Below are 27,688 nucleotides of genomic sequence, written 5' to 3'. Positions count from 1 at the left end.
GCCTTTTATGGAAGTAAAGCCCCTACAATTTCAAATGCCCAAATCTCAAAGGTTAGGGCATGTAGCATTGTTTTATAGACACATATCCATATGAAAGAATCATTGGACATGAGAGGGAATGTATGTGTATTTCATGCGTCTAGCTTTGCCAACCAAAGAATGCCCATCAACAACCAGAAAATCAGTAGATTGTGTTCATGTCAACATCTTCTCAAACTAATGTGTGGTTAATTTGATTGGTTGTTATTGAACTTGAGAGGGCTTTTAGAGTGAGATAGAGTTCTAGTCCTTGGGGACTAGAAAGTAAACAGAAAGGAAATTTATAATGAAGATAATTGGCCAGTCAGCACAAAACTCTGTTTTGATGTTAAAAAATTCTGTGGAAGGAAGCAGCCTTCAGTTAGGAATGTCAGCAAGATACATTTAGGTTAGGATCAAAGTTAAAGCGCATGGTGATAGGTACGAATCAGGATGCTCACTGATTTATGAATTTAGGCTGTGACCATAAGCACTTTATGCACAATACCACTAAGTCAGACGAACTGGAACAGTCTGAATTAGATAACATTTTTTATCATGGTAAAATACACATAACATAAAATGTATCATGTTTAAGTGTACAATTCAGTGACATTAAGCACATTCACACTGTTGTGCAGCCATCACCACTGTCCAGTTCCAGAACAGCTGGATAGAGTTTGCAACCTTGTGAAAGCAGGAGAAGATGCCATGTAAATTTGTATAGAGATGTCAATAAAAATGACATACTATAAAGAAAAGAAATGAAAACATTAAATACATTCCCAGTTGCTCATGATGTATACTTGCCCTTAATATGCTGTAGACCTATATCCTTCTGTAACATGCTGTTGGATTTGGTTTGCTAGTATTTTGCACATGTATTCATGAAGGATATAGGTCTGCAGCATTCTTTTCCTGTGATACTTTTATCTGGCTTTGGAATCATGGCAACATGAGCTTCATAGAATCAGGGAGTAAGTACTCCCTCTTCTATTTTTTTTTTTGAAAAATTTGTGAAAGATTGCTATTATTCTTTTAAAGTTTGGTAGAATTCACCAGTGATGCCATCTGGTCCTGGGTTTTTTTGTTGTTTTGGGGAGGTTTTGATTACTGATTCAATGTCTCTACTTGTTATAGATATATTCAGATTTTCTATTTATTTTTGATTCAGTTTCGGTAATTTGGATGTGCCTAGGAATGTATCCACTTCATCTAGGCTATCTATACAATTATTCATAGTACCATATTATAATCCTTTTTATTTCTGTGAGGTCAGTAGTAGTTGTTCCCTCTCAATTCTAATTTTAGTAATTTGTGTCTTCTCTCTTTTTTTTCTTAATCAGTCTAGCTAAAGATTTGTCAATTTTGTTTTACTTTTCAAAGAACTGACTTTTGGCTTCATTGACTTTCTGTATTGTTTTTCTATTCCCTATTTCATTGTCTCTGATTTAGTCTTTATTATTTCCTTCCTTTTGCTAGCTTTAGGTATGTTTTTATCTCTCTAGTTCCTTAAGGTGGAGAGTTAGGTTACTGATTTGAGATCTTTCTTCTTATTTATTTATTTATTTATTTATTTATTTTTGTCTTTTTGTCTTTTCTAGGGCCGCACTGGTGGCATATGGAGGTTCCCAGGCTTGGGGCCTAATCGGAACTGTAGCCTCCAGCCTACGTCAGAGCCACAGCAACGTGGGATCCGAGCCACATCTGCGACCTACGCCACAGCTCAAGGCAACACCGGATTCTTAACCCACTGAACAAGGCCAGGGATTGAACCCACAGCCTCGTGGTTCCTAGTCGGGTTTGTTAACCACTGAACCACGACGGGAACTCCACCACTGAGCCACGATGGGAACTCCTCTTCTTTTTTTAATATAGGCATATATAGCCATAAATTTCTGAGGACTGCTTTTGCTGTATCACATAAATTTTGTTATGTTTTGTTTTAGTCTTCATTCACGTCAAAGTATTTTCTAACTTTCCTTTTGATTTCTTCTTTGACCCATTCATTGCTTAAGGTTGTGTTGTTTAATTTCCACCTACTTACGAATTTTCCAGTCTTTCTTCCTTTATTAATTTCTAGTTTCATTCTGTTGTGGTCAGAGATGATACGTTGCATGATTTTAATCTTTTTCGATTTGTTAAGACTTATTTTGTGGCCTAGCACAACATCTATCCAGAATGTTCCATGTGTATTTCAGAAGGATGTGTATTATGCTCTTGTTGAATGGCATGTTCTGTATATATCTGTTAGGTTTACTTGGTTTATAGCATTGTTTCAAACCCTCCATTTCTCTATTGATCTTCTGTCTAGCTCCTTATTCATTATTGCAAGTTGGATACTGAAGTCTCTAATAGACAGTAGATCTGTCTATTTCTCCCTTCAATTCTGTCAATTTTTGCTCCATGTACTTAAGAGTGGTTCTGCTATTTAGTATGTATATGTTTATGATTGCTCTGTCTTCCCGATGGATTGACCCTTTTATCAATGTATAATGTCCATCTTTGTCTCCTATAATAATTTTGATTTAAAGTCTGTTCTGTTTGATATTAGTATAGTCACCCTGGCTCTCTTTTGGTTACCATTTGCTTGGAATCCCTTTAATCATCCTTTCACATTAAACTTATTTGTGTCTTCAGATCTAAAGTGAATCTCTTGTAGACAGCATATAAACTGATCATGTTTTTAAAATCCATCTTGCCAATCTCTGCCTTTTCATTAGAGTTTAATTAATTTACATTCATAGCAATTACTAATAAGGAAGAACTTCTGCCATCTTGCTCTTTTCCCTCCTATACATCCTTATACATCTGTTTTGTACCTCAGTTCTTCTATTACTACCATACTTTGGATTTCGTTAATTTTTTTTGTGTGTATTGTTCATTCCCTTCTCTATATATTTTAAAATTATTTTCTTAGTGGTTACCTTGGGGATTACAATTAAGAAAATTAGATAGCATTTTAAGACATAAAGTTTTCTCTTTTTATTCATTTGAGTAGGCTAACTATTTTACAGGTTAGTAAGCAGAGTTAAATTGTTTATAGTCAGCATTTCCTAAAATCAGTCTAAACATTTGTCCTGCTTAATGTTAACAAACTCTCTACTAGTAAATTCAAGAATTGAGTCATACTGCTATAGGTTAAATGTTGGGCTTGCAGGCAGAAAGTCTAATCTTTGGTGGTGCAGTTAAACCCTTGCCGCCTCCAGGCATGAGAGTTTCTTAGCTATTTTATATAAATTATGACCCCCAACTCTTACATCCTCCAAGGCTTCCCCACAAACCCAACTCCTACTGCCTTCTCACTAAACATCGACTAGGGAGCTAGGCAGAAATCAAATAGAGAAGTCAAACTAAAAGATGACTAAATCTCTACCCTCTTAGAGGAGTCTTTACAACTTTGCTGTTTTATTCTTTCTTCTCTGAGCTGCTGCCCCCTACTGGTGGAAGGGGAAAATACATGTTCTCTCTCAAGGATCCTGTAGACCTTTAACCCTAGGCTTACTTTCTTCTCCAAATCCCCTGTAAGGTTACCTCCTTATCAAGTTTCTTGATTTGCGCATGATAGCTTACTTCATAATTCACCATTATTATTTACAAATAGGTCTCTGAAGTCCAAAGCAATATTTTTTAAAAATCCTCCTATACATCAAGGAGAGCATAATGTCCCCCTCCCCATTGTCCCATTGTTGCATTATAGGTGCATTTGATTCTCTCAAGAATTCTGTAAGGTAGATAGGGAAGATACTATGATCTCCATTTTTTTTGTCTTTTGTCTTTTTAGGGCCACACCTGTGGCATATGGAGGTTCCCAGGCTAGGGGTCCAATCAGAGCTACAGTTGCCAGCCTACGCACAGCCACAGCGACGCAGGATCCAAGCCATGTCTGCGAGCTACACCACAGCTCACGGCAACACTGGATCCTTAACCCACTGAGCGAGGCCAGGGATCAAACCTGCATCCTCGTGGATGCTAGTCAGATTCATTTCCACTGAGCCACGATGGGAACTCCTCTCCCCATGTTTGATGGAAAAAAAACTGAGGTTCAGAGAGGGGAAATGATTTGGCCAAGACCACAGAGCCAATCAGGGGCAGAGCTGGGATTCCAGCCCAGGATTCCTTCCCAAATCCATACCACTTTTCACCAAACCATCTGGACTCTAGCAGCTCTCTAAATTTGGACCAGTGCCCACCAATAGCAACGGCAAACACTTATTGAGACTTTCTTATGTGAACTGCACCTCCCATGTTTCATTTCACTTACTTTTTTTATCTTTTTTTTTCATTTTTTTATTACTCAAATGAATTTATCACATCTGTAGTTGTATAATGATCATAACAATCTGATTTCACAGGCTTTCCATCCCACAACCCAGGCACATCCCCCCACCCCCCAAACTGTCTCCTCCGGAGACCATAAGTTTTTCAATGTCTGTGAGTCAGCATCTGTTCTGCAAAGAAGTTCCGTCTGTCCTTTTTTCAGATTCCACATGTCAGTGAAAGCATTTGATGTTGGTGTCTCATTGTATGGCTGACTTCACTTAGCATGATAGTTTCTAGGTCCATCCATGTTGCTAAAAATGCTGGTATTTTGTTCTTTTTAATGGCTGAGTAATAGTCCATTGTGCATATGTACCACATCTTCTGGATCCACTCCTCTGTTGATGGACATTTAGGTTGTTTCCATGTCTTGCCTATTCATTTCACTTACTTTTTACTTATTTATTTATTTTTGGCTGTCCCCATGGCCTGTGGAAGTTCCTGCATCAGGGATCAAATTTGCACCACAGCAGTGGCCCCTGCTGCTACAGTGACAACAACTAATCCTTAACCTGCTGCACCACAAGAGAACTCCTCATTTACTTTTTAAAACAGCACACTAAGTGTGTATTATTATTATTATTATTATTATTATTATTATCCTTCTGTTAAAGACATAGAAACTGAGGCTCTCAGAGGTTAGGTAACTCGTCCCCAGTCAAACAGCTGGAAAATGGAATGGCTAGGACCTCAGATCGAGGTCTCTTTGATTCCAAAGTTCAGGTTCTTATTCTCTATACCCCTTACGAAATTAAGGAGATCGTGATGGGGCAGGGGCTGCAGGGAATATGTGAAATTCCACCTTCTACAACTTTCAGGATGGCAAAATGGCACAACGGATTTTATGAAACAAAGATTCTGAGTGAAGCAGCAGCTGCACAGGAATTCTCGGGAATGGGCACATAGGCCCCTTTGGGAGAGAAACCTCAGTGGAGAACACTTTTCCCACCAAGAGCTGCAGCTTCTTCTGGAAATGTTCCAAAGACTACTTGCCTCGGGAGCTTTGGGCTGAATGGCTCACACAGAACCTAGCTTCCCAGCATCCCAGTGTCAAAACCTCCCAGTTCCTGAGTGAGCTTTTTCCCAGGATGACAGCTTTTCAGGCCAAAGGCTTGATTACATCTGGCCTAAATAGCCACCGGCTAATGCCATTTTAAAAGACATAACAATTGGGGTTCTTTTTTGTTCCAAGAAGCAGCCAAACTGTTCCCTACCCCCACTCAAGTATTTCTTATCAACAGTCAAAAGAAAAGGGGAAAACCCTGGCACCATAGAACAGACAAAGAACGATCAGAAGAATGACCAAGAGGGTACCTTGTTGACTGAACTCTTTTGTACTGGGTCTAGAAACTTGACAGAAGGAAGAAAGGGAGCTAAAATGGGTTTTAATTATCCAAAGAACAGCTTGACCCCCGTTAACAGTGAAGGACTGTCCAACACCCCTCCCACCCAGGGCTGAAGGATTCCTTCCCCAGGCCCAAGGCCTGATCCAGGTTCCGTCCCCCCGAAGATTCTGGGTTAGTAGGCGCCAGGCCTGACACATCTTCCAGATGTTGAGGGGAAAGGAGCTCATTTCACTCCAGCTGTTAATCAGAAGCTATCTATGCTATTCCCCCACCTCCCCCTCACCGCGCGCCCCAAACACGAGAGAAGGATGGAAACATCTTGGCCTTCCTGCATAATACGCGCCTTGAGTGCCAAGAAGGGTGTGTTGACTTTCAGAGTGAAGGGAGGGAGGAGGGGGTTGAAGGAGGGGTAGGAAAAATAGAGAAAGGAGTCTTTCCTGCACTTGCTTTCCTTTTAGAAACCTGGTGAGAATGGATTCGGTTTGCCTTTCTTGGGTAGCTCATAAGATCCTGTGGTTGGCGCCTATGGTGACTTTTCCAGGTTTCTCCTGACCAATGTGGCTGGAGGAAAAAGTAGGGCTGAAGAAAGAACCCCACTTCTCAGAGGGAGCCCAGATATTGCTGGCTCCTGTTCTGAGGCAACTGATGTGGTTATTTAGGAACGTTGATGTGCTTCTGTTTGAAAATAGAAGCCTTTCTCTTCATGCCAGAGGACTAGGCAGTAGTTCGCAACACCCACCCCCAGAAGACTCCCTTGGAGGGCCTGTTAAACCCACTCTAAGGCCCCTCTTCTGAGAGTCTCATTCATTAATGTGGCCTTAAAAGTGCTTTTTCAACACTCGCCCCAGGTGATTCTGATGCCGGAGGGATTCTCAGACCATATTTTGAGAAACAGTGCCCAGCATTCCAGAGAGTTTATTGAATTCACTGTGCATCCGAGGGAAGGTGTAAAATATATACATATTCTATACCCAGACAACATACTCTCAACTCACTACAGAGATCCTCTTAGGGCTGTTTTGAATCACATGCCTGAACTTGAGTGTCATAGTCAGATGGGGATAATGCTTGATGGCTTTGAACTCTCATTTTTATTTTATTTATTTATTTATTTATTGCTTTTTTGGGGCTGCACCCGTGGTATATGGAGGTTCCCAGGCTAGGAGTCCAATTGGAACTACAGCTGCTGCCTGCACCACAGCCACAGCAATGTGGGATCTGAGCAGCATCTGTAATCTGCACCACAGCCCATGGCAATGCTGGATCCTTAACCCACTGAGCGAGGCCAGGGATCGAATGTACGTTCTCATGGATGCTAGTCAGATTCATTAACCGCTGAGCCACGATCAGAACTCCTGCCTTACCTTACGTTATCAGATAACTCCACAGCTCACGGCAATGCTGGATCCTTAACCCACTGAGCGAGGCCAGGGATCGAACCCACAACCTCATGGTTCCTAGTTGGATTCACTTCTACTGCACCATGGTGGGAACTCCTGCACTCTCATTTTTAGTCCAGGTTTGAGAATAGCTGTGGCCCTGTGTTTACATCTAATGCCCAGAGATTCCTTAATGAAAGTTAATCAAACTTAGGGAGACTAATGGCCATGGTTAAGTTTGATGGGCTTTTGGTTTAGGCTCTGATTAGGAACAGATTAGCTCTCTCCTGCACACAATCTGGAAATTGCCAGAATTTTGCTGAGCCTGATTTGTTTGTTATGCTATAGAATGAGTTTCACTAAACAGTGCTTTTGTCTATAGTGTTCATGCCACAAGGTTTGGAATGACAACTGCCAAGGAGAAAATATAACACAGGGAATGGGATTATGAAATGTCAGGGTGGAAGGCTAAAATTTCAAATAGGTTGGCTGGGGATGGTGTCACTGAAAAGGCACCTTTTACATCAAGACCAGAAGGAAGTGAAGGAGCTGGCCACATGGCCATGGGGGAAAAGCATGCCCAACCAATGGAAAACTGCAAATGCCTTGCTGGAAGAACACGCATGGAATGTTTGAGAAACAGCAAACCAGCAGTGAGTCTGGAACGGAGAGTGGTAAGAGACATGGTCAGAGAGGCAGTGGGGAGACAGATCATGTGAAGTTAGTGGGAGCATAGATGTTGTCATCTGGTCCCCAAAGACCAGAACTGTAAGACTACTCTGAAGCATGAAAAACTCTTAGAACCATAAAACAGGAGACGTTACTCTGACGCTGAGTATCAATCCATCCTGACACTTCATAATCACATTCCCTGTGTTATATTACTCTGTGTACTGAGTATTAAATTCATAATTCCAAGAGATAACACAAGCTAAATATATAGTATCAGAAACAGGTGTTATATAAATTTATGGATGACAGTTGCATAAAGAAGTTATGAAAGGCTTGGGACTCCTCCAAATTTTGTGCAATTGACCCCCCAAAAGCTAACTGTAGCATTTCGCTCCCTTTCTTAGAATCAACAACAGAACGGTGAGCTAGATGTATCATCATCCTGACCCTCTAGCTGTGTTAAATCCCTAGGCATTGGAATCACAGGCCATAAAAGACCCATGTTTGGAACCAAGATAGTAGCTAAGGTTATCACTGGGTCAACATACAATGATGGTGGGAAATGTGAAGAGATGCGAAAGCTGCAAATACCAAAGGGGTCCCTGGAGATGTGTGAAGCTAGTTTGGAAAGAAGTAGTGAGTACACACACAGGGAAATTCTATCTACCTGCTAAACTGCATCATTTGCCAGTGAAGTCCAGGAGGGAGTTGGCTCATCACCTGGCCTTCAAAGGGGCTTTGGCTAACACAGATCTCTGGAACTTCTTAGGAATGAGAGGTGATCTGTGGTGTCTCTTTGAGGTGTGGAAAACGCTGTGTTAAGAAGCCCAGAGGAGACTGTTTTGAAGTTCCTTCAGAGCAAGCCAACAGGAGCCCCAGGACCAGATAGTAAAGGTAGAGGCCAGTCATAATGAGGACAAGGTGACAGGCTCCATCCTCACCCAGTGGTGGTGGGAACATTCCATTCCTCTAAGTGCATCCATCAACCTTGCACCTACGGAGAGTAAACATAAGTAAAGGCAGTTTGCTGCCTGCTGTCTATGCAAATACAGCTTTCATACAGGCCCTCTTCCAACCACCAAGCACGCCTATGGAGAAATCCCAGAGCCCTGCTGGGATTTACTGATATAGATTGTGCCTCTCACCCCAATCAGCCCCCCCCCCCGCCGTGTTAATAAAAGGGAATACAGGGCAAGAATACCTACAGACCCTCTGACCTTGTAAACTCGAAATGGTAGGGCCCTTATCCTGATGGCAAAGGGGGAGCTCCTGAATGCTTTCTAAACAGGGGAGCAACCAGAACGTTTGGTTTCTTTTTGTGGCTGTGCCCGTGGCATCCGGAAGTTCTTGGGCCCCAGATCGGAACCGCGCCACAGCAGTGACCTGAGCCACAGCAGCAATGACACTGGATCCTTAACTGCTAGGCCGTCCATCTTGTTTCTTGTCTTCGTCTGCAAGGGAACCAGCAGAAAGTGTGCACCTTCCTTCCAATGAGCCTCTTGACCGGAAGCATGAACATAGCCGTGGGAAAAAGGGACGCTAGTTCATGAAGGCGTGCTCTAGGAATTCTTCTTCAGCCAGAGGAGTTTCTGCCTTTTGAGACCAATGCCAGCATACAGAGTTGACTCATTTCTTTCCTCCTACTTTCTCCAGAGCTCCTTTGAGCCCTCATCTGGACCCGTTCGCTCCCAGTCCTTGACCACATTTGCCGTGCTCCCCTCTCCCAGCAGCACCCAGGTGCCTACTGTTTTCAGCGCCCCCGCCACCACCCAGGGCTGTTTGGATTCTTCAGCTGCTCGACACAAGATGGCTTTAAACCCCCGGAAACAAAAGCAAAAGAAGAACTTTCAGGCGACTGTAAGTTTTTCAAGAGGCCTGGAAATCAACTCCTCTATAAGAAAAGATGAGGTCCAACCTTTGCAAACTGCTCCCATGGAAGTGGTATGGTTTTGGGGATCCATACCCTAAGTAGGGGTGGTGAAGTCAGGGGCGCTGTCCCAGACTTGGCACCAACGGAGAGGTAAGCAAACTTGCACCTAGGGAGTAGGATATCCTATCCAGATGGAACTTAGCTAAAAGGCATTGAAGGAAGCAGAAACAGTGACCTGACCCCTGAGAAACTGCTTATTGGCTTAGCATCTGGAAATTCACTCAGCCATCTTTGTAGAAGCTATTCAACCATAGCCCAAATCAAGATTCTTTTTTTTGTTGTTGTTGTTGTACAATGATCATCACCACCAGATTTTATAGCATTTCCATCCCAAACCCTTTAATTATGAAGCAGATAAGACCCATGAGTTACAAATTGCAGCACGGTTCCACTTATTTGGAAGTCAGGCTTCCAGAAACTCACAGCATTCAGAATTTGGCTATAAACCTCTTCCTAGATCTCTCTGTGTCACATAGATGTCACAAAGCTCTGTCACATGACTTTCTAGCACACATAGCCAAACCAATTATGTTTAAAACATGGCCACAGATAAGACTCAGATCTGATAGCAAAGAAAAGTGACAGTTGATAGCAGAGAGAAATGACAGAAACAATCTAGGGCCACTTAGTATAGGGATCAAGAACCTTGCCCACCTCAGTAAGTCCCTCCGGGCCACATGGTATCATTATCCATGTTCGTGTTCATAGGTCATATTCATTATTCATCCAAATTATCAAGAAAAGTTGGATTACATTCCCTGGTCTCTGTTTAGGAAGATAGAGCAGTCATGCTTTTGGAAAAGATTTTTACTAAAAGCTGAGAATTAAAAGATGTTAGTATTTGAAAGGATGTATTCATTGGCTGGAAGATTCACTTTGGTCAAACCAATTCCTCAGTGACTCTGGGCTGTGAATAAAGGGCTGTAAATCGGAGCTGGAAGAGATGAAAAGATCTCATACTCACAAGCATTTTACAGGGAAGGACATGTAAGTACAAACAGATGCCCCAAGGACAAACACGCTGGTAGTGGCAGAGCTAGGACCCGAACCCAGTTCTCTAATGTCAAGCCCAGTACCCTTTTCACCCCACCGTGTTGCCCCTAGCTTAGACATTGCATATTAGCTTTAGAAGGAAAACAAAGCACAAGCTAAAAGAAGAGTTGACAGGGTGCCGGGCATAGGAGGGCCTGAGAAAATCTTCTTGGTTCAGCGACTGTGATCAATTACTAAAACCCAAACCCTGTATGTGCTTTTTTTTTTCTTCTTTTTTGGCCACCCTGTGGCATATGGAGTTCCCAGGCTGGGGATCATGTCTGAGCCACAGCCACAACCTATGTCACTGCTGTGACAATGCAGGATTCTGAACCCACTGTACTGGGCAGGGGATTGAACCTTCGTCCTGGGATTCCGGAGATGCTGCCAGTCCCTTTGCACCGCAGTGGGAACTCTGTGGTGTGGGAACTCAGTGGGAACCCTGTATATGCCTTATCACCTGGATACCTCACCATAAACCTGGGAGACAGGGAATGTTGGCCAAGAAAAACTCACTGTAACCCTTCTGACTTTCTTCCTTTTGCATAGCCTATTTGAGGAAAGGCCTGGGTAGCACTCTCTAACAAGGTTGGGACAGCTACTTCTTCCTTGTGACTCTCCCTGACTCGCAAGCGAATATGAGTCCAGGATCATTTATGACACAGAGGCCACTTGCTCCCTGCTGTGGAATTTCTTAGGTCTGCAAGTCCCACAGGGGTTTCCCCTTATCCCTCATTTAGAGATGTGGACACAGAGATTTAGAAAATAACTTGCCCAAGATAATAAAGACAGTAACTGATGGACCAGAGATCTGAACCCAGGTCTATCTGACCTCATTCACTCAAAAATAAATAATTTTGAACTGAGTCTGTTTACATAGGCACTTCGAATGGGAACGTAAAGAGTTGTATGTTTGTCTTTAGATGTATATCATAAAGGCTTGCTTTCTTTTTGTTTGTTTGTTTGTTTCTTTCTTTTTTGTCTTTTGTCTTTTTAGGGCCACACCCTCGGTGGATGGAGGTTCCCAGGCTAGGGGTTGAATCAGAGCTGTAACCACTGGCCTACACCACAGCCACAGCTACGCCAGAGCCAAGCCGTGTCTTTGACCTACACTGCAGCTCACGGCAACACCGGATCCTTAACCCACTGAGCAAGATCAAGGATTGAACCTGCGTCTTCATGGATCCTAGTCAGATTCATTTCCACTGAGCCACGACGGGAACTCCTCATAAAGGCTTACATGAAGTAAATTCTAGGCACTGTGCAGGGCAGTGCCACTCTGATGTTTCCAAAGCTATACTGTCTTTATCTGAAAACCTTGATTATACTAAACCAATTTCAACCCCTTCATTGTAAGGGCTGAACCCTTCATTTTTTTTCTCTCTTCCTTCCCAACCAAACCCCAACTCTTTTTCTTCTTTTGAGCTAGAAAGACATAGTTCATGCTTTCACTAAATTCCCTGAAAAAGAAGCCAATCAGGATCTGAATGTGACTCCCAAGCCTGGTGAAGCAGATTTGAGAATTCCAGTGTTGCCAAGAGTATGATTGTCATGTCCAACCACCTTATTTTCAAATTTACGCCTTGCAGTATGGACCAGTGGTTTCTGGGGTGTTTTAGAGAGTTCCCTGCAGCATATCACTCAGAGATCAGAAACTTCAAATCTAAGCGAACCACTTCCAATAGGTAAAATGATCACCAGGTTATGGATGCCATTGGAAATAGTTGTCATCATTAATGGTATTATCATTCTTCCAACAGAGCCATTTAGATAGCAAGGACTTTTTTTGCCTGATTTCTTTTTTCCTTTGGCCGCCATGCAGAGCTGAGTGGAGACCACTTCAGTCTGATTCAAGCTCTTTCTTTCCCTCTTTTAGGCAAAACCAGAGCAGGAGGAGCCAAGCCTTCTACTGGTTTCTGAAAAAGAGAAGAGCCCAACCAAATCGAAAGAAGCTGATCAAAAGAAACCAAAAAAGGACAATGCAGGTTGGCACATCTCCACCCTCACCCGGAAACACATACTACAAGCTTAATAGCACAGTGCGAATGACAGGAGCTATATAATAAGAATGGCCCAGGCCTGCCGTCCGGGGCCTCAGAGAGCTCTCCATTTGAGATGCATACTAATGTGGTCCAAGTTTCTTCATCTACACTACCCAATTAATACAATTGCCACTTGTGTGACATTTACGTAAAGGGTCATAGCTGGATTCCTCTTTTATCTAAATGAATTTCCAGCCAAAGTGGTATTTTATGTTTACTTGTTTGTAGGTTTGTTTAATCCTTTCTAACAGACTTGCTGAGTTTCTCAGTGAGGCCTGATATCTCACTGGGCAGCCAGTGATTTCCCCTTCAGTATTGCCCTTCAGCAACAGAACCAGACAATAATAACAGAATTGGGGGAAAAAAAGGCTTTTTATTTTTTTATTTTTATTTATTTGTTTGTTTATTTTTGTCTTTCGTCTTTTTAGGGCCCCACCTGCAGCATATGGAGATTCCCAGGCTAGGGGTCTAATTGGAGCCGTAGCTGCCGGCCTACACCACAGCCACAACAACCCCAGATCCGAGCCGCGTCTGCGACCTACACCACAGCTCATGGCAACGCCGGATCCTTAACCCACTGAGCAAGGGATCAAACCCACAACCTCATGGTTCCTAGTCAGATTTGTTTCTGCTGCGCAACGACAGGAACTTCCTGGCTTTTTATTTTTTTATTTTTAGTTTTTGCTTTTTAGGGCCTCACTCATGGCGTATGGAAGTTCCCAGGCTAGGGGTCGAATAGGAGCTGTAGCCACCAGCCTACATCACAGCCATAGATAGCAGCGCCAACTCTGAGCCACATCTGCGACCTACACCGCAGATCATGGCGACGCTGGATCCTTAACCCACTGAGCAAGGCCAGGGATCGAACCTGCATCCTCATAGAAGTTAGTCAGATTCGTTTCCACTGAGCCGCGACAGGAATTCCACACCCTGCCTTTTTAAAGTTGCTTTTCTCTTCCAGTAGAGAGAAAAGGTCTTGTATTAACAGTGAGAAAAATGTCCACATCCACAGGCGAAGAGGGCTTGGACAGCCTGCAGACAGATGTCCTTGGCAGCCAACACTCATCAAATCCCCAAGCAACAAGTGCCATTGGCATGAAAATCTCTCTGTGTGTTCATGTATGGATGTTGGCTCCAACTGATGGCAACTTAATTTCAAGTAGTACTTGATAAACCAAAATTCCTGTTGTATAATTTAAGTCAGTTATTTTTTATTTTTGCCACAAGGGATTTCATGTGTGGGTTCAAAGGCAGGATATCCCTAAATACATTTTCCCATGAAAAGTAACAAACCCACAGAACTCTTCTATGCAACAACAACAAGAAATTACGTGAATCATTTCTTTGATTTTCCTTTTATCTTCTTTTCATATTTTTTCTTTTGAAAAAATTTTTATTGAAGTATAGTTGATTTACAATGTTGTGTTAGTTTCAGGTATACAGCAGAATGATTCAGTTACATATATAATATATATAAAACCTTTTTTATATTATATATAATAATATATATTCTTTTTAACATTCTCTTTCATTATAGGTTATTGCAAGATATTGAGTATAGTTCCCTGTACTATAGAGTAGGTCCTTGTTGGTTATAAATTTTATTTACAGTAGTATGTATATTTTAATACCAAACTCCTAATTTATCCCTCCCTCCATTTCCTCTTTGGTAACCATAAGTTTGTTTTCTATGTCTGCGAGTCTATTTATGATTTGTAAATAAGTCCACTTGTATCATATTTTAGATTCCACATATAAGTGATATCATATAGTATTTGTCTTTCTTTTTCTGACTTACCTCACTTAGTATGACAATCTCTAGTTGCATCCATATTGCTGGGAATTGCATTATTTCATTCTTTTTATGGCTGAGTATTTTCCATTGTGTATATATTACCACATCTTCTTTATCCATTTATCTGTCAACAGGCATTTAAGTTGCTTTCATGTCTTGGCTATTGTAAATAGTGCTGCAGTAAACATTGTGGTGCATCTGTCTTTTCAAATTACAATTTTCATATTTTCTGGATATATGCCCAGGAGTGAGATTGTTGGGTCATACGGTAACTCTATTTTTAGTTTTTTTTTTAAGGAACATCCATACTGTTCTCCATAGTGGGGGTACGAATTTACATTCACACCAACAGTGGAGGAGGGTTCCCTTTTCTCCACACCCTCTCCAGCATTTATTATTTGTAGACTTTTTGATGATGGCCATTCTGACTGGTGTGAGGTGGTACCTCATTGTAGTTTTGATTTGCATTTCTCTAATAATTAGTAATGTTGAGCATATTTTCACATGCCTTTTGGCTATCTGTATGTATTCTCTAGAGAAATGATTTAGATCTTCTGCCCATTTTTTTTGATTGGGTTGTTCGTTTTTTTTTTGATATTGAGCTGTATGAGCTATTTGTATATTTTGGAGATTAATCCCTTGTCAGTCGCTTCATTTATTTCAATGCAATCTCTATCAAAATACCAATGTCATTTTTCAAGGAACTAAAACAAAAAAATTATAAATTTGTATGGAAACATACATTTATTTGTTTCAATGCAATCTCTATCAAAATACCAATGGCTCTGTTGGGTGGGGCCAGGTCTTGGTACTAATGACCCAAACAAGAGGTCAGCCTTCAGATGAGTACACCTGGATATGTTCACCACCAGCTTTTAGGTCCCCAAAGAGAGCCAGAGCACCCCCCCCACACACACACCTCCCTAGGAGGCCTTCCAAGACCAGCAGGTAGGTCTGGCCTGGGCTCCTATGAAGTCACTGCTCTTGCCCTGAGTCCTGGTGCACATGAGACCTTGTGTTGCCCTCCAAGAATGGAGTCTCTGTTTCCCCCAGTCCTATGGAGCTCCTATAATCAAGTCCTACTGGCCCTCAAAGCCAAATGCTCTGGGGGCTCCTCCTCTTGGTGCCAGACCCTCAGGCTATGGAGCCTGATGTGGGGCTTAGAACTCTCATTCCCTTGGAAGAACTTCTGCGATATAATTATTTTCCAGCTTGTGGGTTGCCCACCTGGGGAGTATGGAGTTTGATTATATCATGAGGGCACCCCCTCCTACTGTCTCGTTGTGGTTTCCTCTTTGTATTTGTATGTAGAATATCTTTTTTGGTAGGTTATAGTCTTTTTTGTCAATGGTTGTTCAGCCATCAGTTGTGATTTTGGTGTCCTTGTGGGAGGCGGTAAGCTCAAGGTCCTTGCACTTTGCCATCTTGTCTTCTCTCTATCCTCATATTTATTTTTAATAGCTGTCCCTTTCACACACAGAGGGTAAAACTCATTCAGTGACCATGAGGACAGCTACATTGGTTTTTCATATAATGGGACTGTTTTGGAGTACAGCCCCCTATGCTCAGTGCTGTATGCTGTACATGAACCCACTCGATGGAGCTAGGGATTAGTGGATGGTGAGGAAGGGGAGGCAGTGAGTAGCCTCCCACCTGGGGATCAAACTGAGTTCCTTAGTAAAAGTTGTAGAGAGGGGAGGAGCAATCTGTAGAACTGCTGCCTTGTGCTTGACCTGAAACCCGTGGACCAATGCCACTGTTAAGACTTTCTAAGAATTGCTTTGCATATAATTATACCAGATTATTTTAATACAAGAGAATTGAAAGCAGAAGAAATGGGAAACCATAATCCTACTTTCCAGATAACCCTTGCTGACACCTTTCTAAAACAAATAAAGCAATACCCGCATATTATATAAAAATTAGGTGGAACTTATTAGAAAATATAAATACTAAGTAGAAAGTAAAATTTCCCTTTGCCCTGCCCCAGTCAGTTTCCTAAAAGGTAGTCATTGTTACGAATTCAAAAATTGCCTTTTGATGTGTCTCAGCTAATGGTAGAATGGACTCGATGTAATGGTGATGTGCCAACCTTGAAATCAGTTCATAAAACTAGATTTCCCTTTAAAAATTTTAAACTTAAAAATTTTCAACTGCAGAAGGCTCTTAGTGACCAAGTTGTCCTCTGTCTTCTGGATGGCTACTTCTTCATACTGGGGAATTCAATGGCCAATAGGTACCCAGTGGGCCAGGACAGAGTATTCTTCTTTTAGGAAATCAAAAGTGCACATTTTTACTTTCCTTCTTTCTGTTTGCTACAGGTCCTTCAAGCCAGGAACAGAGCAACAAAACTGAGGTTTATGAACAGAAGACAACAGATCAGACTGCACACACAGATGCTGCTGGGAGTCAGGGCTCCCCATTGCCAGCAGCACACAGGAGACGGCATGGAGGAAAAGGATCAAGTACCTCGGCAACGAGTGAGTGTGGATCCAAAGGAAGAAGCTTTAAACAATCCAGCCGCGCACTTGGCCTAGGTGATGGAACTGGGTCCCCACCTGCTGATAAGACTTCCCAGGATTGCCCTTTCTGGAACCTGCCCTTGGAGAAGCAAGACATGGAGCAGCCCACACCTCCACAAACAGAAAGCACTACTCCGCAGGAGCCGCTTGCAGGTAAAGATGACTTGGGAAGGAGAAATGCTGGTACAGATTTCGAAGCCAGAAAAGCATCAGCATCAGAGCCCACACATGAAGACATGGAAGAATTCCCAGCTAGTGGCCCCTCCCCATGCCATGAAGACAGGGCTTCTGGAGCCAAGAAGGCAGAAGCCATAGCTGCTCTTTTGCCAGTGGTAGAAAGCCCTTCGACAACCCAAGATGTCATTTACTCAGTGGCAGTGGAGGATCAGATGTTTATGGATTCTTCTCATAGCCAGTCAGAAGAAGAAGAAGACGCTTCCAGCTTTGATTTGAAAAGTGTCCAATTTAAAATGAAGTCAGCTCAAGATACCTACAAAGAAAAGCCTCCCAGAAATGTTCTCCAGGCCTTTCCAGCAAGCACTGCGGCTACAGCAGGTGCTTTGGCAGAGGGAGGCGTTTCTGCAGAGAGGCTGCCTCCCAGAAGCCTTTCCCAGTCCTTGGGGAAACCGAAAGCTGAAGCAGTCCCCTCAGATTCGGAGAGTACTTCAGAGGCAGGGAGTGGTTCTGAGCAGCACCTGACTCCTGGCTACTCTTTCCAGCCCCCGAAGAAGGTCAAAAATGAACAAGATGTCTTCCCAGAGTCAAAAAGTTCAGCTGGGGAACTGAGCGGTCCTAAGCAGCAGCGGGTGCCTAGGTATGCTTCCCGGTCCTTGGGGAAGCCCAGAGCCAAAGCCGTCTGGTCAGATTCAGAGAGTGCTCTGGAGGTAGGCGGTGGCGCCGAGCAGCAGCAGCCTCCCACGCACCCTTTCCAGCCCTTGCGGAAGTCCAAAGGTGGCCAAGGAGTCGTGGCAGGATCTAGTCTGGTTGTGCAAAGGAGCAGTTCTGATGAGCAGCTGTCTCCCAGATGCGCTTCCCAGGCTTTGAGGGAGCCCGAAGATGAAGCCTCCACAGGATCAAATAGTTATGTTGAAAGATACAGTAGTGCTAGGGATTGGAACAGCTCTGAGGAAGATCTGCCTCCCACACACCCTTCCCAGGCCTTGGGGAGACCCAAAGACCAAAAAGACGTCTCCTCTGTTTCAAAGACGGGACCTGACGTATGGGGTGTTTCTGTGGAGCAGATGCCTCCCAGGAACCCTTTCCAGACCTGGGTGAGACCTCAGTTTGAGCAACAAGCCCGTGCAGGACCTGAGAGCACTGCTGAGGAGTGGGGCATTTCCATAGCGCCACTGCCTCCCAGAGTGACCTCTAAGCGCCTGACGAAGCCGAAAGTTGAGTCACCAATCTCCTCCGGTCCAGAAATTACTACTTCTATGGAGCTGCCACCTCCAAGACATCCTTCTCAGCCCCGAAAGAAACCACTAGGTGAGCAAGAGATCTCGGCAGGGCCAGAGGGCACAGCTGCTGAGGGGGGCATTTCTGCAGAGCCGCTGCTGCCCAGATATCATTCTCAGCCCCTGATGAGACCTCTAGCCCAGCAACAAGTCTCTTCAGGGCCAGAGAGCGCTGTGGCCGAGGGGAGCCTTTCCAGGGAGCCCCTGCCTTCGCAAGTTCTTGTCCAGCCCTTGACTTGCCCTATAGCCGAACAAAATGTATGTTCACGTTTGGAGGGTGTTGCTGCTGAGAAGGCCATTCTCCTGGAGACATTGCTCCCTAAATATTCTCCCCAGTCCTTGACAGATCCTCAAGTCCAGGAGCTCTTCCCAGAGGACACTGCTATGGAGGAGAGCATGTTTGCCCAGCTGCTGCCTCCCAGATGCCCATCCCAGCTCTCGGTGAGACCTAAATTCTGGCCACAGACCGTCCCTCTGGACTCGGTGAGCACCGCTGCAGAGTGGAGCAGTCCTGGGGAGCCGATGTCTCCCAGATATACCTTCCAGCAGCCCTGGGTGAGCCCCACATTCGAGCAACAAGCCTCTGCACGTCCAGAGAGTGCTGCCAATGAGTGGGGCAATTCCATGGAGCCAGTGTCTCCCTGGGTGACTTCTCAACCCCTGGCGAGACCAATAGTCAAACAACCAATCTCTGCAGGTCCAGAGGGTGTCGCCATTGAAGGGGGTGCTTCTCCTGAACTATTGCCACCCAAACCTTCCCGATCCACTGTGAAACATCGAGTCCACCAAATGTCAAGTTTTGAGAGTGCTGCTGTTGAGGTGGGCATTTCTGGGAAGCCACCGCCTCCCAAATATCCTGCCCAGGTCGTTAAAAAGGCTAATGTCCAGGAAATGTCCTCACATCTAGAGAGCACTGCTGCTGAAGAAGGCATAGCTCAGAAATTGGTGCTGCCCGGGCAGTCGTTCGTGAAGTTTATGGCCCAGCAGGTCTTTTCAGAGAGTCCTGCTACTGAGGAGGGGATTTGTGTAGATCTGCTATCTACAAATCAACCTTCCAAATCTGTGCTGAGGCCTAAAGCCGAGCACCAAGTTTTCTCAGGCTGGGAGAGTAGCAGTATTGAGGGGGACCTTTCTCTGAAGCAGGTGCCTACACCCAGCCCTGTAGAGAGCTTGGAGAGGCCCGAAGGCCTGCAAGAAGTATTCTCACATTCCGGGAGTGCTCCTGTGACATGGAGCAGTTCTAAAGAGCCGCTGCCTCCCAGACACCTTGCCCAGGCATTGGGGAAGCCTCAGTACCAGCAAGACATCGCCTCCGTTTCTGAAGAATGGAAGAGTTCCAAAGAGCAGCTGCCTGGCAGATGCCCTGTGCCAGCCAAGGATGAGTCTCAGCCACAGACTTTCTCGGCAGGCCCCAGGAGTGCCCCCATGGAGCTGGGCGGTTCGGAGGAGCACCTGCCTCCCAGACACCCCTTTCAGGCTCTTGCAGACCTGGAGCATAAGCAACAGGTTTATTCAAGTTCCACAAGTGCTGCCACTGAGGGAACTGTTTTTGAGAGGAGCTATAGCTGCTGGTCCCTACCAAGAGCCCCAGCTTCTCCAAACAAAAGCAAGAAACACAGCCAGAGCTCCGAAGACCTCATTAAGACTGTCCCGACTCCTGCTACCAAACCCGTGAAGTTTGCCGTGGCTCCTGCTTGGCAAACACCCACTACTGGAGCCACTTACTCTAACGAGGAAGTTCTTGAGAGTGGTGAGCAGAGTACCAGCCACTCAAATTCATCCACCAATGGGGCTGAGGTTGAAAACCTTTTTGGAGTCCGGCTAAGAAAAACCTGTTCTTCCCAGGAGAGTGAGAAACAGGATTTTGCCAAGCTTCCTTCCCCTTCCTCGGGCCCAGTCTCCTCTTCCACAGGGAGAGAACAGCACATCAAAAAAAGGGCTTCCCAGGGGCTCCTGGGCACTGCACAGAACCTCCCTGCAGTATCTAGCTCTGCAGAGAGGCCACAGAGGAGGCCCAAATCTGAAAGCATGGCCAAGAAGCAACCTGCGTACAGGACCCCAGGTGAGACTTTATCTTTCCAGATAGCAAGCAGGCCCAAGTGGAGGGGAGACCTGGAACACCAAGTCTTGAATGGGGGGAGGTCTGTTCTAGCCTTGCCTGCTGAGTTGTTGCTTTGATAGGGCTGGCTTGTGGATTTAGGGGCTGAGTAGTGCCCCATTCTAGATGAATGGATTTGGAATGGCCAACTTTGAGTCTCCTGTTTCCCAAGGTGGTCCCCTCTGGACATATGTCCACATTCCATAATGGACACACGACCATCCTCTGTATACTTTACATGTAGATGGGATGTTATGCTTTTCTCAGAATACCTTTGCATGTATTATGCTCCCGTCAACACCATGTAGATTTTAAAACCCAACTTATTAATAGGGTACTATGTTCAGATGCTCAGCTTAAAATCTTAATGTATTGTAAATGTTTGTACTTCCACAGCTTCTTAACTCACCTGAAATATCTAAGAAACATCCAGAGCTAGTTGATCTTTTGAGCATTTATCTCTCTCAAAGCCTTTGCACCTTCGGATTCACCATCACATAGTCTTGTCTATGCCTACAACCATATCCATGCAATCACACACTTGCCCTAGGGAACACGAAGTAACAAATGCAATGAGCTTTTCCCTTGGAGTCAGAGAAATGACATCAGCGACCAGAGCTTCTGGCCTCCTAGGAACTTAACCAGCCCTCCTGGCAACCCCATTGTCCTGCCCTGACTTGGGGATAGGAAGAGGGCTAGACAAGTGAGGTAAGGGGACCAGTAAAAGGACAGTTTGCAAACTTTGAAGTATAGCTTCTTATCTACTCGAGGAACTCCTGCCTTGTCAAGTGGTGAGGAGAGCACAAAAGAAGGGGGCCTTTCTCTATATGTTCTCTGTTTATTTTCATTGGCAGTTAACAAGGATCCCATTTGGGCCATTAATTGTGGGTAAGCCCCAGTCAGTCTCAAGACCCTGCCTGTGTCGCTTTAGTTCTAACTTGTTTCATTCCATTTGCAGGAAAAGCTCCTGGTCGACAGTCAGATTTTGCCACCTCAGAGCCATCTTGGATGACCACAGTAAAGCAGAGGCAGGGGAGTTCCCAGGCCAACCTTCCTGCCAAAGAGCCAAAAACCAAGAGTAGAGATGGAGCCAAGGCTGAGACTAAGGAGCCTAGACATGGGGTAGGACCTGGGGCAGCCCACACACCATGCCAAAAGGTTGCTGGAGCCAACCGATTAAGCTTGCATTGGTAACTTGGCCACAAATGCAGCTCCCCACCTCTTTGGGTGCATTAATCAAAGCACCCAGAGTCTTCAGGGGGAAAAGACTTGCTCTGTACTCAGAAATGTGCCCCCACTTTATGTTCTTAAAGGATTTATGGAAAGTAATGAATATGAGAAGATTCTGTAAATCAAATCCTGTCCTAAATATTCTAGAGAGGGATTCCATGAAATTGGTTGAGAAATAAATAGTCATTAAAAAAAAAAACCCAAAGGTCACCACTGGGATGAGAGTTGAGTGACTATCCTTACAGATATTTTATGCCTGTAAATATGTATATGTATTTAAGAAAATATAAATGGAATTAAACCATACATACTATTTCTCCCTTAACATTTCATTTCTGGGCACCTTTCCATGTCAGTATGTAATGATTTACCTTTATGTAAATAAAGGTAATGTTTGGTGTTTGAATTTCCACATATTGATTTGGCTTGGTATGGCACCTCCCTCTAGGTTAAAAGAGAAGTTATGTAATGAACCAGGGTAATGGTACCACATGAGGATTGGACATGATTAGATGATGTCTTGCTTGCAATGTCCCTTTTGTAATGTCTTTGGAAGTATTAGAATGAAAACCCCTGTTGTCGAAACTACAGAAAACTGACTCAAAAAAATATATCAAATTTACATATAAGGAGATGTTTAAGTTCCTATACTTTTAAGTGCTTACTGAATTTGTGGAATCACGTGAAAAATACGTTTAACCCTTTGCTTTAAAGATCTTTTTGTTTTCATTATTAGTATGCTTTTTTTTTTTTTTGTCTTTTTACCTTTTCTAGGGCTGCACCCGTGGCCTATGGAGGTTCCCAGGCTAGGGGTCTAATTGGAGCTGTAGCTGCCAAGCCTACGCCAGAGCCACAGCAACATGGGATCCAAGCCGAGTCTGCAACCTACACCACAGCTCACCGCAATGCCAGATCCTTAACACACTGAGCAAGGCCAGGGATCGAACCCGCAACCTCATGGTTCTTAGTCGGATTCGTTAACCACTGAGCCACGACGGGAACTCCCATTATTAGTATTTTTATAGGAGCTGGATTATACAGGGTCAAAGTTCACTTTGATTAAAGCTTTCAACAGAGGGAAATAGACGAGGGTATATAAACTCATTAATTTAGACCAGTTGTGGAGAGGTTGATTTGAAAAGCTTAAACTGTACAATTTTGAAAAGACCTATAGTTATCCCTTTCTAACGCAAGGAGTGCAAGTCAGATGTAGACAAGTTTTGTAGCATAGACATATATGGAACTCAAGTCAATTAACTGATAAAATTTGTTTGTAGCCACCGCTTTCTGTTAGCTTGCTGTTAATTGCTGGTACAGTGATAGAGAAAAGGTGGTTGTCAAGTTAAATAATTCTCATGTTATCCTGTTTACACTATTTTAAACAACCTTTTCTCTCAGCTCAGAAAGGTGATAAACTTGAACCAACTTAGACTTCATGAATCCAAATTCTGAATCGAGGTGCTTTCTCTGCTATTTCTTTCCTTATCTCTCTCTTTCCACTTGATTAATGTCGAACTTATAATACCCAGGACAAGACTTGCACCTTGTGATCTGAATAAGTAATCTGTTGTTTTCATGTTGGGACATAACAAGCTTTGTGCTTCATTTCTGTATGATAGAGAGCTGGCCTTGCAAATGAAAACAAACCAAGAAGGACTTTGACTTCAGATGTCAATAGACAGGAGAAGATGGCACGGATGAAGCCACTGAAGACTATCAAAACAGGTAAAAAAAAAAAAAAAATCCACACCCGTAACACCCCAACCCCTTACTTCCAAAATAGCCCTAGCAGAATATTGTAAAACTTTTATGTTTTTAAGTTCAGACAATACATTTCTCTTCCCCCAAATCAGCTTCATGATTCTCTCATGGCTCTTCCATTAGATACAAATATTAGCTTGTCTTAGGGAAATCCAATTATTATGACTATTCTAAGTCCAATGTGTAACTTTCAGAGGATCTTCCTGTCTTTACCCTATTTGAGTAAGCTGTATAGGAACAAGATTATGATCACTCACTAGAATGTTCCTGTGGCTGGTATTCGAGAACAAAGAACCAAAGTACTTTACAGTTCACAGCAAAGCAGTATTTTATCACTTCCACATTCCCAATGAGACTGTGGAAAATAACTCACTATAATGGCCCAATGGTGTTGAATTGTTTTTTAACTATTTAAAGGGCTCATTTCAGCCCCTCAATATTCCGAGCAGGAGTATGAGAGGTGGGGAAATGTTGAAAGCTGAAAAAGCAGTGTGCTTTGACAGAATAGAGGGGCAGCTCATCAGTAGAATTTTTTTTTTCATCAGGAGAAGAGGGAGGAGAGGATAGATTTGTACTGAGTCATCTTTGTCCTCTTCCTCAGTCCATCTTATGAAGAAATTAGACTAGGGATTTAGGAACTCACAGTCTGGCTATGACGTAGCAGTACTTGACCTGCTTATAGCTGTGAACAGTCTCATGGGCATCGTACTCCTGTCAAGTGGTTCTCAACTCTCATTGTGCATTAGAATCACCTGCTGCACTGCACTTTAAAAAAAATTATAGATGGCCCTGGATCCGTCGCTAGAGATTCTAATTCAGTTAGTTTGGGAAATAGTGCGTGCATTCATATTTTTAAAAAGAGCCCTAGGTGATTTTAATGTGTGACCAAGGTTGAGACCCACTAGTTGTGTCTAAGCCACTGCGTCAGTCAACCATAAAGCAGGATGAGGGAAGGAGTAGAATTGGGGAATAGTGAGGTAGTCTGCTCATTAGGAGTAGTTGATATAATGTTATTCAGCGTCGACTTTTACTGGGTGGATCTACTGAGTCATCAGTCATTTCATACAACATTGTGGACTGGCAAAACCAAAATAGTATTACCTTATTTGAAATTTTAAAAACTGAACAGATACCATACAACATATTTCGTCTCTGGTCTCAATTCAAAGGTGTAAAATAATTCAGTAAAAACACCCCAAGATTGGCAGTTACAGCTGTAGATATTTTCTCTCAGGCCTTCCCATGTCCAGGCCCCTGTGGCTCTAGCAATGTTAATGTCACCTCTTTCACATACCACCCTATGCCCATGCACTGACTTTTAGAAGCTGGAAGGAACCCAAAAGGAGGAAAAGTTGTATTGCATCCCATAAACATACCTCCGTTATCTCTGGGGCTTCTCACTGCTTGTGTGTTATTTGCTGTGGTTCCAATAGGATTTGAAGATGAGAAGATAGTTCACGTACCTTCTGTGGAAGAGGAAACCAGAAAGTGTTCAACTCTCCCAGCCGTTCTGCAACAGCCAGTGGAGCCAGCAGAGCCAGTCTGGTTCTCCCTGGCCAAGAAGAAAGCCAAAGCATGGAGCCATATTGCAGAAAGCATGCAATAAATAGCTCCTAGGTGGAGTATCAGCATTTCAAATGATAATTGCCAATAGCTGTATTAATGTCATGTAGGGATTTATTTACTATAACCATTTTATTAAGCATAAGAACTTTTAACTGGAAATTATTATTTTAATGAAACCAATGCCACGAGTGCCTTTCAGTACAGTCACTGCCAGCATCTGAAAACCCAGCATTTCCTCTATTAAAACTATGTAAAATGTTTGCACTGCAGCGGAATTGAGAAACCTCTAACTTTGGACAACGTGCTTTAGCAGGGAGAAAGCTGAAACATTTTGTTGGAGGCACTAAGAGGTAGTCATTTCCCTTGATCAAGTAACTTCATTCTAATGGAAATGTCCAGATGGACATTAGGTCCAAGGATTGGCTTTTAGGTTTTAGGAGCCTAGTTAAATGCTTCAGTTCTTTGGTTGCTGCTCAAAACTTTGCAAAGCCCCCTAAGAAGTGAAAATTCTGGGTCCCCAAGAAAAATGTTTGCATAGCCAGTCCTCCAGTCAGCCCTTTGAAACACCTTCTTTGTATCCCTGAGGGCCCCCAGTGCCTGCAGCTTATACAGAGCTCTCTTTGCAAGTGTCCATGTCAACCTATTGCTGGTCTGGCAGCAGTGAGCACCTTCCTTCGAGGCAAAACATTGCTTGGGGATTGTCATACTCCTCTGAATGGTGTTTTATCTTTTGCCTGATGCCTCGGTGACCCTCTCTAGTTGCTCAGAAGTGTATTGCATGTCACACACATCCTATATTTTTAAGCACTTGAGACCCATTGAAATTCAAAATTCTACAGATGCCAAAGGCTGTGGTTTCAATCAGGTAGGTGGGGAGCCTTCCACAAAAGACGTCTGGGGATACTAGAGAGAGTTGTCTTACACCCTGGCTTCAGCCTTGGGGTAAAGACCTTCGAGTAGCCCAATTTCTTGTCTCTTTCCCTCAGCAGCCCCTGTTTCACAAGATTTTAGCCCAAAGCAAGACTGCTATCTCAAAGCCATAGAACAACCAGCTTTCTGCTTACTGGAAGCCTGAAGTGACTGAATCAGCCTTTTCCCTGTCCTCATTCCTAGAGGCACACACCTCAATGGTCACTAGGCTGGACAGCCCCACCTCCCCAGTGAACGTCTCCCCACCAAGTCCTTCCTCTCTATTCCATCCCCCAAACACACTAAACACTGAGAGCCCCCTTTGGATACCTGGTCAGTGCCTAGCTCATTTTCTTAGGAAACCCAGAAGTGTCTTAGTGTACCTTTCACTGTGTCTGCCTCTGTCACCTTAGGGCTACTTTGCTTAAACAGAAATGTAGGCTTAGGTATAACTGTGCCTTGAAATTCTGAGTAGGGTGCTGCCTCATACCAAAAAAAAAAAAAAAAAAAAAAAAAATTCGGAGAGGCTGTAAGGTGCCAGAGCTAATTTAAACCCTTGATGCTTGGTTTTCCTGATGATGGTATAACGTGATACTGTATGCTGGATTTTAAGTTTTCTCTATAAAATATCTATTTTTTTCCTGATACTGTATCTCTGCCTTTTTGATAATACTAGGTTTTTGATTGGTTGGGCTTGATTTCCTTTGCATTCTTCTAGTGAAGAGTTCATTTAGGTCGAAGCCTTTTACCCAGGTAATCCTGGTCAATTAACTGTTACACCTTCCTTTCTCCTTTTCTTAGAGTGGACCACTGTTAGGTTATTCTCACTCTAAGTAAGAACTCTCCATTAACAATTTCTTTTTCACAGTTAACAAAAATATGTCTTAAGAGGTTGAGGTTTTTTAATGCCTAGAGGCACGTTCTGACAAGTTTTCAGCTTCTTTTAGCACTCTTCGTTTCTGCTATACACAAATAAATTCAATAAAGCCTGTTCTGTAGTCCGTCTGTGTCTGTCCCATTGGGAAGGAAATTGAATAGATTATTGACAGCTTACACCTGAGGGATGTCAAAAAAGCACAATGATCTTAGGAGGTTGTGTGGCGCATAAAGAACCCTTGTGCATGTATGCCTGATCAAGCTGATGGCCTCTGGGTAAGTATTTGTATGATGATAAGATTTTCATGTGTATAAATACTTGGGGAGCAAAGAGATGGGTGGGAGAGAAAATGCAGATGGGGGTGAGTAGAGGGGACAAAATGGTGGTTGTACTCCAGCCTGGCCCAGGGACTAGGTCTGAGTCCTGTAGTAAGACGGACTGGACTACTCATCATCAAAAGTGAGGGGCCCTGCTGTGCTCTGGCAACAGTGTAACACACAGTGAGCAGGGGAAGGGGTCATAAATCAGATACTTAACCGGGCCTTCCTATAACATTTGTAATATTTGCAGGGTTCAGAAAAAGAGTTCAGTTGGGGATCCACATACCATATGTCTAGAAATACTTGAAGTGTTTCAGTCACCTTATACAGCATGTTTTATTTAATAGTTTAACTCCTTCCATGACAAAGGTACCTTCATAATGACCCGAAAGGCCAGGTTGGTTGGGATTTAGAATT

At 43.5% G+C, this 27,688-nt stretch overlaps 1 protein-coding gene across 1 annotated transcript in view; it reads left to right on the top strand.

Moving 5' to 3' along the window:
- Positions 1-27,056, top strand: part of KIAA1210 (KIAA1210 ortholog) — a 39,260-nt gene extending 12,204 nt beyond the window's left edge. The window contains exons 6-11 of the mRNA XM_047764246.1: positions 9,389-9,592; positions 12,574-12,682; positions 16,856-20,572; positions 21,567-21,730; positions 23,458-23,563; positions 25,033-27,056. Of these exons, the coding sequence (XP_047620202.1) occupies positions 9,389-9,592; positions 12,574-12,682; positions 16,856-20,572; positions 21,567-21,730; positions 23,458-23,563; positions 25,033-25,205 (4,473 nt within the window). The 3' untranslated portion in view covers positions 25,206-27,056. The remainder of the gene's footprint in view (positions 1-9,388; positions 9,593-12,573; positions 12,683-16,855; positions 20,573-21,566; positions 21,731-23,457; positions 23,564-25,032) is intronic.
- Positions 27,057-27,688: the final 632 nt, after the last annotated feature.

Source organism: Phacochoerus africanus, chromosome X, assembly GCF_016906955.1.
Source record: "Phacochoerus africanus isolate WHEZ1 chromosome X, ROS_Pafr_v1, whole genome shotgun sequence".
NCBI classification, from domain to species: domain Eukaryota; kingdom Metazoa; phylum Chordata; class Mammalia; order Artiodactyla; family Suidae; genus Phacochoerus; species Phacochoerus africanus.
This window is presented reverse-complemented; position numbering and strand designations above follow the sequence as displayed.